This window comes from Pholcus phalangioides, unplaced genomic scaffold, assembly GCF_987345545.1.
Source record: "Pholcus phalangioides strain wild (caught in Gottingen) unplaced genomic scaffold, Ppha-v1.0 ptg000007l_1, whole genome shotgun sequence".
NCBI classification, from domain to species: Eukaryota; Metazoa; Arthropoda; class Arachnida; order Araneae; family Pholcidae; genus Pholcus; species Pholcus phalangioides.
Window position 1 is genome coordinate 16,714,926 of NW_028301600.1, and position 13,149 is coordinate 16,728,074.

General features: G+C 39.8%; 1 protein-coding gene and 1 pseudogene across 4 annotated transcripts in view; one reads left to right on the plus strand and one right to left on the minus strand.

Annotated features, from left to right (window-relative positions):
* Positions 1-13,149, plus strand: part of FipoQ (F-box/LRR-repeat protein FipoQ) — a 58,013-nt gene that overhangs the window by 20,347 nt on the left and 24,517 nt on the right. For all 3 annotated transcript variants that reach the window (XM_089232746.1, XM_089232745.1, XM_089232747.1), the window contains exons 2-3: positions 10,811-11,021; positions 11,111-11,374. In XM_089232746.1, the coding sequence (XP_089088872.1) occupies positions 10,811-11,021; positions 11,111-11,374 (475 nt within the window). The remainder of the gene's footprint in view (positions 1-10,810; positions 11,022-11,110; positions 11,375-13,149) is intronic.
* The window catches only part of LOC149084995 (hexosaminidase D pseudogene), an 82,392-nt pseudogene that overhangs the window by 3,855 nt on the left and 65,388 nt on the right, over positions 1-13,149 (minus strand). The window lies entirely within an intron of this gene.

Consider the following 13,149-nt stretch of genomic DNA (forward strand, 5'->3'; position numbering starts at 1 on the left):
TAATAAATCAGGTCAAACAGCTAACATACTGACACCCACAACACCTATAAAAATTCACATAATAAACAACAGTTTATAGAATGGATCACTCACCACCATATCTTTTGTAGACGAAGGCCCAAGGGTAATATTTTGACTACCACATAACTATAACTGCACAAGGAAGAAACTCGCTTGAATTAGCGCACTTTTGCGCTCTCATTAAATTGGCACACCATAATTTCCCAGCCTTTTGGTACAAGCGCCTTTAGCGCTCCTACAATAACCACACTGAGAAATTGAATTTTCTGGATGTTATGCCGAATATCATCTTTTCATACAAAAACGCCAACTGGGGCGAAAATTGCTGTAGTTAAGGGAGGCTGCTACGACTCCACTCAGCGCTTCACGCTACTAATGCGTGTTATAACGAATTGAAAAGTGTGTCTCTGGTGTATTGGTTAGCGCACTTGTCCGGTATGCAAGGGGATCCGGGTTCGATTCCCGGAGGTGACGAATCACTTTTCTTTCCAAACATCAGTTTCGGAATAACCAGGGCCGCAACTAGGGGGGAGCAGGCGGAGTTTCATGCCCCCGGCGCTGGACCAGAGGGGGGTGCAAATTTCATTCTCAAACCTTACCTTCAACATTTCAAGGGGGCGCCAAAATGCACACGTGACCAAGCATCTAGTTGTGGCCTTGGGCATAACATCCAGAGAATTCAATTTCTCAGTATGTTTCCGTGGCCGTGTGGCATGGTGGTAAGATGCTCGTCTACCATCGTGAAGGTTGTTGTCAGGGTCCCGGGTTCGAACCCAAGTGAGGATATAGATAAGGTATTTTCCCAAACGAACTCGAGGTGACCACCGATAGACAGCACCTTCACTTCCAACCCATCTCACTAATGGCAGTAAATTTCAATATAGCGATATGGCCAGAGTTGGTGTTTGGTGAAGTAGTATATTTTGGGCCGAAAAAATGCCATCTCTTCAAACAACCACACTATTCGATCGATGTCCCTGGAGCGACTATCTGAGATCCTCTCTCTTCAACGGAATAAAAAACTTTACTTTTGGTTTTTTTGTTCCTTTAAAAACTAACTGACGGTGGCATATGATTAGAATCAGGTAATACGATAGGTCCAAAAATTAAAAACTAATATATCATGATGTTTTGAATACGAGTGTGTGTGTACGTCTTGATATCAACGCCGTTTCCATTGACTGTAAACGTCTTCCGCTCAATTTGACTCCGGAGAAACATGTAAAACAAAATATGTTATGGCGTTGCGATTTAATGTGTCATGTAAGCAAACGATTGGGACTTGGTATTTTGGGAATATTAGACATCCATATTTTTTATGGGCAAATTATTTCAGCCACCTCGTTGGAAAATTTGCCTGTTGTGGTCCTTGTATTTGTATAATGAAAGTGAAAAAAAAAAGATTTTTTCTCTTGATTAAAATGAGAATAAAATCTGTCCAAATTTTAAATATTTTGAAGGAAAAAATGTCATCTATCAGTTCTTTTCGTGAGACCATCTGCTGTGCATTTTGTGTATATGATTCCCATTGAAACATCTGAGGACCTTGTCAACAAAATTAGTGTTATTAATGTGTCTTATTACAGCCGTTTGCATCTCAACTTTTTCATATTCCTCTGCACATCTCATAACAAAGAATTGTTTGTTTAAATGTTTTCCATCATCTCTCAAATTTTGTGCCCAGAGTTTCGAATCATTCTGTATACAAGGCGATTTCAAATTCATGGGGAAAACTTCAAGAGGTGGTATCAAGCCTCAGTCCCACGAGAGTGGGCTAGGGAACTTGGTAAGGTAATTAAAGTTAAAGATAATAAAAGTCTTTGTCAGGGTCCGCGGTCGTCTCGGGCCTCGGGGAAGCAATAATTTTTATGGCTTTCAATATAAAGACAGCGGAACGAGCGTCTTCCTTTGTGAATGACCGAACAAGTACGGATTACTTCACGCCGGCTGTGGTTTTTGCGGTTTATGTCCAACAAAGACTTTTATTATGTTTAGGCTTTTATTAAGTTTAATTATCTTACCAAGGGTCCGCCACCCCGCTCTCGTGGGACTGATCCTTAAAGGCCGCTTCTCACTATGACTGGGTCCAGACACAGGGTCAGATAATTAAGGTAAAATAATAAAAAGTCTTTGTTGTAGATAAATCGCACACCGCTAAATGCTATCGGCAACCACAATCGGCGTCACTTTTTCCTCTACTTTTGTGGAAATTTCAAAGGAAGACGCTTGGTGGGAAAGAAAACCTCCCGTTCGGTCATTATTCTATAACCTTTGTATTTAAAGCCATAAATTATTGCTTCCCCGAGACCCGAGGAGGATGACTGGACCCAGTCATAGTGAGAAGGAGTCTTAAGACTTCTAAACAAGCATTTTTTTGGTCATAACATGTGCAGTCGAATCGCAATAGCAGAGGCGGTAGAGGGTGTTTCTAGTGAGAGCACAACAGCACTTCACCAAAAGCAAACATTAACTGGGGCCGCCCACTTCATTCCGTAACTATCTGCCTGCACACAAGCCAATTCCACTTGGTGAAACTGAGGGTAGAATTCGCAGTATGGCGAGAGACCAACAATCATCCAAGACTATAGGGGATCTCACGAGATTTCTTGAAGACAACCTGAAGCAAGTTCGCGATACACGACCTCTAGTTGCCAGGACAACAGATCCATTTTGAGTCTCGTATATACGGGATTACTGGACACTTTCAGCCCCCTCCAATATTTCATTCGTATCTGTGCCTTCTGCTTGAGTTGTTCGGTTTTGATAAATAAAACCGGGTTTTCCTAGAAGTAAGTTTTCTGCGTCACGTGCAAAGTGAATCACCCAACGCGACACGCCATCCCCTCATCAAGAGGAAAAACGGTACGACTGTTTTTCTGCAGAGCACAACACACCTCACGCCAACACTTTACGTCGTGTGTGATTAGCCAACACCTTGTATTGCAGAAAGCCTCCGCCAAAACTACGCTTTGACGTCACTGAAGTCAATCATTTTGAAGTCGTCCATTTCATCTGTAGCCAATGGATGTAGAAGTCAGACGTATGCGAAATCTTTATCTTGTTTGCAGCATATCCAATGAGTATAGATGAAACTATAGCCTCTAGAAATAGCCTTATCCAGTCACCTTAGGTGAATGGACGGCTTCAGTGACATCACGAGCTTCGCTCGGAAGCTTCCTGCTACAGAAGGTGTTGGATTAGCTGACTGCTTCTAGAGGAGTGAAATGCGTTGTGCACTGCGCGTTTCGCTGATTTTCTCTTCACTTTTGCTATGTTTTCCTTCCCCTTCTTTCTATCTCCCTTTACTATTGCGCAAAATGGCAAAAATACATGGGTATGCAGACGACATAGCAGATGATGCGTATCGCTAGGAAATCTGAAACGCGTAGAATGATAAAATTATCCTATTCGCGAAATGATCCTATTCAGTTCACGCAGCGCAGAAAACACTGCTCCTAGGAAAACCCGACTTGAGGCTTTTCTGGTCACTTTTAAACTAATGCTGCCCCGCATAGGCATTTGTTGTGGTTTGCCTTTTTAAACCGCTCCAGGTAGGTCAAGAACAGACAATGGTGCGAGAGAAAACAGATTCTCCGGCCCATTCCACTGGTTTCATATCAACCCCGAGCAGCACTAGGTAATGACCCTATCCTTGGTCTTTGGATCATCCCAGCCACCTTGTTTACGTCCATCCACAATAAATTGCGGAAACCCTCAGATATGAAGTAACTCTTGGGAAAAGAACAGGTAGAATTACGTATCATTCTACATGTTAGTAGAATAACTACGATCAGATAAAAATGTGCACAAGAAAAAAAAAAGGTCATTTTAGACGACGGGCAATTCGACTAAATGGAAAAGAAAAAGGTAATCAAATTACTTTCGTTTTCAAAAACGGGACATCTTTGTTGAAAACGAGACGTGTGGTCATGACTTATATATTGAAATTAAATGTTAGTTACACGCAGGACACTTTTGGCGTCCCTGTGAACGTTAGTGCTCCACGAGGAACTTTTCATCTAAAAAGTGCTCTGTGACTTGAAAAGTTTGGGGAAAAAGTTTAGAATTCTAAAATTGATGAAAATTCAGAATTTATAAAAGAAACAATTCCAGAATTGGTGTAAATTCAGAATTTGTGAAAGAAACAATTCTAGTATTTCTTTCCGGATGAAAATGTAGATTGTTAGAATTGCTGAAAGTTCACAATTTTCCAGAATGAATAAAAATGCAGAAGTTATGAAAGAAATTATTACTGTCCTGAAATCAAGTCAACACACACACACACACACACAAAGTTCCCGTTGGTTCTTCTAAAGTCATTCTTCCGCTTTCCTGAGGCTTGATTCGCCCTAGAATGGACTATGTTGTAATGTTATGGGCACCATACCTACACAGAGACATAGACTTGGTTGAGGGGGTGCATAGAAGAACTACGCGTTGTGGGACCCACGGATTGAGTTATGAAGAGAGACTTGATTTCTTGAATATGTTTGAATTGAATGAACGCAGGTGTCGGGAGATATGATCGAAGTATCGGAGGATGACGTCACTCTTCGCTATCCATACGAAGGTTTTTAACAGCTGGCTGATGCGAAATTTAGGAAAGAAAGAAAATCCAACTGCCCTTGCGGGGAATCGAATCCACTTACTCTTACTTGCCGGGTGAGCGCCCTAGACTATAAAGGCAACGTAATTGCCTTTGAATCAATTGCGATTGTGAGCTAGGGCCTAAGTTAGGTCCGATCGTCCATGTACGGTACCGTTCAGTGCACACGAGCTCTAAGGAAAGATTAAAATTCGTTTTCTTTGTAGTCTAGTGTGCTCACTCGGAAAGTGAGAGGACGTAGGTTAGATTCCCTGCAAGGGCAATTGAAGATTCTTTCTTTTCTAAATTTATCTTCACATCAGCCAGCTGTTAAAAACCTACGTATGATGGAAGTGTTTAAAATTTGCAAGGAATTGATTGGATGGATCATGAGTACACCGTCAATCAACTTCTTCGACAAGGACACCAGTATCATTTAATAAGGGAAAATTCCAGGTTGTGGTGTCGCAGGGAGTTTTTCTCTAATGGGGGTTAATAAATGGAATAACTTACGTCCGGGGTCGTGAATTATAACACAACTGACACGTTTAAAAAGAAGTACGATAAACATAGTGGGATAAATAGAGAAGCTATCCATACTTGGAATAAGACAACCATAATCTTTTTTATGGGCAGTGTATTATACAGGGTGCATAGATAACAAGGCGTATAGCATTTTACTGGTGAACCGTTGATCTTTGAGGCATACTTCCAATTAGAAAAAGTATCCAAATAACGTGTAGTACCCAGATATGTCATTCATGTTGCAAGGGGTTGTAATAGTTATTAAAATAACATTAACTTTTTATACAGTCCCGACGTGCCCAAACCCCCAATAAAAAAGTTGTTGTCCTGTCTCTCCTGATGCTAAAAAAATTCCACGTTTCCAAATATTCGCAGAGATATTCGAATTCGAAAAACGGAGGAAAGTTGGGGGAAAACATTAAATCCGGGTAAAACTGTTTATCCGTATTTAATGCTGTTCTTTCCCAACTTTTCTCCATTTTCCGAATTCGAATATCTCATTGAATATTGCACTTATAAACGTGGAATTTTTTTTGTTGGTATCAGGAGACAGTACAACAACTTTGTAATTTGCTTTTTGAGCACAGGGTGTCCATATAAAAAGTTAACATTTTTATTATAATAACTATACAACCCCTTGCGACATGAATGACATAGCTGGGTACTACACTTCTAATTGGAAGCATGCCTCTAGGATCAACGGTTTGGCAGTAAAACGTCGTACACCTTGTTACCTATGCACCCTATATAGTATTAGTTATTCGTTTTTTTTTCTTTCGTGATATAAAATGCTAGCGAATCTGCTAAAATAGCTCGAAGAAATACAGGGCGATCTAGAATTCCTGACCTCTTTTGAAAAAAAAAAAAAAGCTATTAAAGATAGAGAGGTCCGCAACGATGGTACAGGAGACCCGCAGGCAGACTTGATTACTTTAATTCTAACTAAATGAAAAATCAAGGAAACATTTTATTTTATGGATATTATGCTGAGGCGAACTCGGAAAGAAAAGTCATCTTGTCTCCACCGGGACTCGAACCCAGGCCTTCTTGCATACCAGGCAAGCATGCTACCATCTACACCACTAGAGACACAACCCTGCCTTCCTTATTTCACGCACTGTGGCGTGAAGCACTGAAGTAGAGACTAGTAGCCTCTCAACTTCAGGAATTTGCCCCCAGGTGGGACGGTTTAGAGTGAGATAGATGGCTTTTTTTCAGGCCAAGATATCTCTTGCACGGTATGGAAGAGGGCCTGGGTTCGAGTCCCGGCGGAAACAAGATGGCTTTTGTTTTCGAGTTCACCTCAGCATAATATCCAGAAAATAAAATGTTTCCTTGATATCTTGGGCTGAGAAAAAGCCATCTATCTCTCTAAATGAAAAAATGTTTTTATTGATACTATATCAGTAATATATTCTTCTGGGTTCAAATAAAATTTAAACCTTCATAGTTAGGGTAACCATATGCAATCGAAGAAAATACTGGAAAGCGCAGTATTAAATATGAAGTGAATTTTAACCAAAAAAAATTCAATTTATGACGAATTTGCTAAAATTGCTGAAGTGTCGGGAAATAAAGGACTGCAGCAAATCGCAGTACACTTAAATGTATTTCAAGGAAACAAAAACATTTGTCATTACTGGGGACCACTTTCATTACGGGAAACTGTGATCTGAAATACGGCAATGGGAGATCTTAAAAAAAAAATGAGTACATACAGAGCGTCCATAATTAAAAGACCCTATTTGGAAGTAGCCTATAGGTGAAACCAGTCATCAGAAAAGTGTGAAATTTTGTGGAGGATTTCATGAAGTGATGGGAATTTGTTTCAAGAGGGAAAAAATTTGTTGCACATGTCGCCACCATAGGACGTTTCACTTTGAATACCTGTAGTAAACATGTAAATTTATGTTTCTACGGACTTTTTGCCCACCCTGTATATGCATATACATTAGATCATTCGGCTCCGTCATTGACGCTGGGAAGGGGAGGAAGGCATTGCCACCTCCCCCGTATCTTCGCCCATGTTTCAGTGATGAATTAGTTAACCCTGCAAGCGGCACAGCAGAAATCACTAAACCTACTACCTCCTGCAAAAAAAAAAGTACCATATCTTTTTAAATGAAGAGGCTTTATTCCGATTTACAGAAGGTGTAAAGATGGCGGTATAGGGAAAAGTGTCCCACTGAAAAATCAACTTTATGAAATTTCTGGGCTTGCGAATGCTAAAATCAGAGGCTTTCAATGAAGCTAGATATCTCGTCGATGCCGATTAAAGGGTTGATAAATGAATTCAAATTAATAACAAAAATGGGGTGGTCGCGCGGTACCCAGGTCGATAAGATACTCGCATAAAGTACCAAAGGATATTTAGAGGTGTCGCGAGTTCGATAACCGAGGGGGAGGGGGAGGGGGTATGCCCTTGTCAGAAAATTTCCTGACACAGGGGTACAGCAGAAACGGTGACATGACCACAGAAAGACATTGGTCCCACATCGAGGGGTTAGCGCACCAACCTCTCGGTCAATATAAAAAAAGGCTGTCGTTCCGAATCGGCAATAAATTGTAGGCCCCGGTATAATTACCCCCCCCCCCCCCACCCCTTATGCAGAAAATGGCCGTGGTGCAACAAAAACGATCAATGATCAATGAAAAAAAACTGAATTCAGATGGCTTATCTATTCCAGATTCCCAGTGTCCGACAAATAACCCCGGGAATTTTTTCAATATTACAATATGTCTGGGCTTGTTAATGCTCTAATAAGAAGCAAGAAGTTCACGAGATATCTCGTAAATGCCACCTAAAGGGTTAAATATAATGTGTAGTTCATTAATTTAATAACTTATCTATTAATACGATTATTTTCATTCAAAATTTATTAATTGCAGCTTCCAAGCATGCTTCCAGTGATAAAAATGTTTCAGGCGTGTCTAATTCAATAAAGAAATGTGATCTGGTTCAACTTTACTCTTCTTCCGGGATCTTGGGAGATGAGTTTAGATTCCAGGAAATTCCAGGTTGTATTTCAAGTTTGGGATCCCGGAATCGAAACCCTATTCTGGAGTGATATCATCCGAGAAAAAAGAGGGTGAGGATACGGTTTGACGGGTAAGAAATATAATATTGTGTATATAGGTAGAAGGGGGCGTATTTGGACAATGAAGAACAGAGAAGCTGCTCATCTTTTTTCCTTTTATTTCTTAAATCTTAACAAAGATACCAGTTTCTCAGATATATCGTTGGTACTTCAACTATACACCGTCAAAAGTTGTTGTCAAAAAGCCCTGTACGTAAAAGGGTTATGGTATTTCCTTTACACTAATTTTTGGAAACGCAGTCCATTCTGTCAGAAATCTAATTGGCATGACGTATTCACGTCAAAATTGCTGGCAGATATCGTCAAATTTGGCATACACGGTCACATCTAGCTAAGGCCGGGGTTACACTATAAAAGTTTTACAAAAGCCCGTTCATAAAACTTGAAAAATACAACCAATAAGCACATCGGATGCATTTGAGCAAATGTAACCAATAAGCTTGCTGGTAGTTTTTTTTTCAAGTTCTATAAAGATCTTTTATCAAACTTTTATAATGTAATCCCGGCCTAAGACAAATCAAACGATAACTGATGCATAGGCTGACAATATGTCCCGTATTTCTACGTAATTTTGGTCGTCCTAACTTTTGTACACAAATATCCCGTTATTTCACGTATTTTCAACGTGTTCAACTTGAATTCTGGAAGTCTCCAATTGGTCAATCTGAAATACGAACGCACTATGTTCACACTCTAATGTACTAACAAATTCCCTGGACAGATCGCAAATATCCCTTGTGAATACGAGATGGTTACGTTTAAAAAATAAAATAAAAAATTTGCGGTAATTTTTTTTTCTCGGGGATTTGCAATAAAGCGAAACCCCGTTTATACGTCACTGAGTTATTATGACTTTCACATTTATAGGACGTTTGGCTTCGGTCGCAATTGGTTCCTATACATTTTCATGTTAAAATAATTGATTCATTCGACGCAAAACATCAATTATTCGACTCAAAAACTCCAAATATTTTATAAAAAACGTAATTTATATCCATCAAATGCGCACAATTTTTGTATGCAGTGAAAACGCGTTGGCAGCAATTCTTCTTGGATATTGTTACCGCAGAAATCATAAATTTTAGGGTGATGGCTGGCGTATACGAAAATAGCCAGTGAACAGTGAGTTAGCTGGCAGATGGCAATGTACAGTGGATACTTAAGTGATTTGTTTAGCGCTTGTTTCTGAGAATATGCAGACGCGGTGAGCCTCAAAAGAAACGGGATTTAAATTGTTTTGACGGCCATATGTCCTTTCAGAATTTTTTCCTCACAATGTTTTCAGCATTATCCCCAGAGGGTAAAAAGTCTACATTGTGAGCATTTGGGGACGGGGGTGCATGTCTGCGGATAAGAGACACATATGGTACACATACGCAGTAAGTTCTTTCGATCATTTTCTGTGGAATTTTCTGGTGCTTTGCTTGCTGACTGTGCCAAATCCGCCGTTCGTAATGTCGAGAAAACAAAAAGCTTTCTCTCTAAAAAAACTGGAAATTTTGGAAGAATTTAATGAGAATTTTAAATTCATGACGGAAGTCGATCTTGCAAAACAGTCGAATATGTCTGTAGCAACTTTGAAAACGATTATAAAGCGGAGAAACAAAATCAAAGACCAAACAGCTGGTTACAAATCATCTACTGCCAAAAAAATGAGAGTCCAAGATAGGAAATTTTCCCAAGTCGAGAAGATTTTGTTGCAATTTTTTACCAAATGTCGTAAAGCAAAGGTAATGTTCTGCTAAATTTTATTTCTCTAATTGATTTGAAATGCGATTCAACTTCTTTCCCCTCAAGTATGATTCAAATTTTTTTTTATAACAATCGGAGATGCAATCAAACATATTGAATTTTATAACATTTTGTATGTTTGTGGGGAAGAGAAGTCATTTTTTTCAAAAGCCTCAGTTATTGACCAACACATTTATACGACGTTTTGGCTCAGCCTCTTTTTTGAACGTCGAATAAACGAGGTTCCACTCTAATTGGAAACTTTTCTCACTTTTGGCATCATTTGTGGTGATAATTGTCAATGTACCGTATTGGGGATCCTAATTTCCCGTATCGAGGCCAAAAATGTATATTCTCTAGCATTTTGACATGAATCGAAAGGAAGAATACAGATACCGGACACTATTCGAACGGACACCTCCCATTAACGGACACTTTTTTTTTAAAATCGCGTCAAATGGTACTCAATGTATTTAACTACCCAATAACGGACACTCCTCGTTAGCGGACAAAATTTTCGGTCCCGCGGGGATCCGCTATCAAGAGGTTCTACTCTAGTCATACTGGTGTCCTCGGGTAGATTCTGTTGAAATTAATCATGCGATATCTTTTAAAATTTGGCAACTTAGATCAAAGCGTACACAAAAAGGATTAAAGTGTGCCATATAGAAGGCAAAATTCAATATATACATATCGAACAATGATTCATGTACCTGAATATTGCGCGTTATACTGTAAATTCGATATCACAAGAAATTGCTAACGAGTAATAGCATTAAAACTATTGTTTTATCATTTTAAATAGAAAATTACATTTTAAGTTTGATAGATTGTTTTAACTTTTTTTTAGACGATCGAAAAACTTCCAGACAAAGTGCTTCTACTGATTTTCAACTACCTTCCTCATAAAGAAGTAGGGCGACTAGCGAGGGTATGTAAAAAATGGAGGATGATATCAAGTGATTCTAGACTTTGGAGCAACGTTTCCTTGCGACCAGAAATTTCTGGTCTCCGAGTCACCAACATCGAAACCCTTCTAGCGCTGATTGCCGTAAGGTTTGGTGAGTTGAAATATTTTTGTTGCAATCGATAATTACGAAGATTTTTCCAAAAAGGAAATATTCCGAACTTAACAAATATATTTCTTTAGGTCCATCATTGAAATACATAGAATTGCCCATCGATCTAATCACGCACACGGTTCTCCAGGAGCTCGCTTACAAATGCAATAACCTAACACACATGCTTCTCGATTTTTCCACGGCTATGCAACTGCATGATTTCAGCGACTTGCAGACATTTCCAAGCAGGTTACGAACTATGTGTATTTGCTTATCGGAAGTCATTTTTATGGAGGGCTTCATGAGGAAAATCTACAATTTCATTAACGGATTAGAAGTGCTACATCTGATAGGTAAGTACCATAATTAATTTATCATTTTTCTGTTACACCGTTGTCATTTTAACCACACAAGTGGCCTTGGATTTGCCTTCATTTTAGGCCTTAGGATTTTCGAGTATTTAAGCTTCATTATTTTTGCAGCCCCCTCCCCCCCCCCCAAAAAAAAATCATTGATTGATGAAAGTGTACTTTATTTCCTGAAGTGTAAATGTTAGAACTCTTTTCGTCGACTGCTTGCTTACTTGTAGTGATTCTAGACAACTGTTCCTGTAATCTGTCATTAACTGAGCTCAGCCAGGGGCGGCTTAAGCGAAGGTGCAAGGGGTGCAGCAGGTTGTAAGGGGCGGCAGCGCAGACTTTAGTTAAGACCCCAAAATTTAACACAGTAAAAATTTACATGGCATCACGCTTTTGAGTCATATCTCGACAACGGAAACGTTGAGAAAATAGACAGGGCCTGTAATACCAGAAACAAGAATGTAAGCTATTTGAGCGGCTCGAGACAAAATCTGTACCCGTGCGGGACCTATTTTTTGCACCTCCTGCCTATTGCCCCCACCCCATAGCTCCTACATCGTGCGTCAGGGCTCTCAGGCCGGAATCTTTCGCTTAACCCAAGCCAGATTTTCTATGTGGGGGCGCCTTCTACAGTTAATTTATAGTGTGGAAAAACAAAATTATGAGAATTTAGTACCGGGCTCCCAAGCTGGAGCCCTGTCAGCCCTACCCTTGTTGGTAATGCCCCTCCCGCACTACTTATCAAAACAATTCCTAACAAAAAAAATTCTTTCGCCCTTTCATCTCGGATTTCGCGCCCCTCTTGAACAGTGCCCGTGTAGCCGCAATGGGGCGCATGGCCAAGCGCCGCCCCTGTATTCTTATCACAATGGGAAAGTGTGCATTTTGTTTTCGTCACCTATGGCCCCCACATGGGCGCGGCTGACAGAGCTCTAGCCCTGGGGCCCGGGACAATTCTCATAATTTTTTGGCTTATTCACGCTAAAAATTAACTATAGAAAGTCCCGTGAGAAGTCTGACTGAGGGGCTCACAAAAGATCCCAGTCTAGGGGCCCTGCTCTAGGATGGATGGTGCCATGCCCTCATCCAGAATTTGTTCCAGAATAGTCAAATGACAGCAAAAGAAAAATTCGGCTTCTCACTTGGCCGTTTCCTGGATTACCAGAAACAACTTTGAAAAAATTTCTTAGTAAACATAATCTCGTTACATATCATCTTCACAGGATAAGTGACGATGCCTTACAAAAATAAGTTCTGTTTCAAGGATTAAGTTATCTGGCATTATTAAGAATGGTAAGATAATTCTGGAATTTAAAAAAAAAACAAAAAAAAACAACACTACAAAAGCGGGACACATTTTGCACAGTAAACAATATGATGTGCGGCTTTCTTCTGAAAGAAATCAGGTTTATATCGAGGCTTTCATTGAAGCCCTGTCAATCTCCTGCCAGGGTCGCCATTAGGGGAGGTATATGAGGCTCCGCACCCGGGCGGCAGGTAAGCTCGAGCCGCCCCTGAGTTCAGCTTTTGAAAGTATCAAAAAATAACTTTGGTTTTATATATTAATGAGGATACTTTTTTGATATACAAAAAAAAGGAAAGCCCAATAATTTACTAACGCTTCTAAAGAGTTTCATGGGCCACCAAACTAGTGATGTTCGGAAGCTTCTACCAGGCTGGAATTAACAATCCACCAGTTTAAGAGCTTTTACAAGATATACGGAAGACTGGATGTTGTGAAGATATTTATTATTTGAGATGTTAATTTT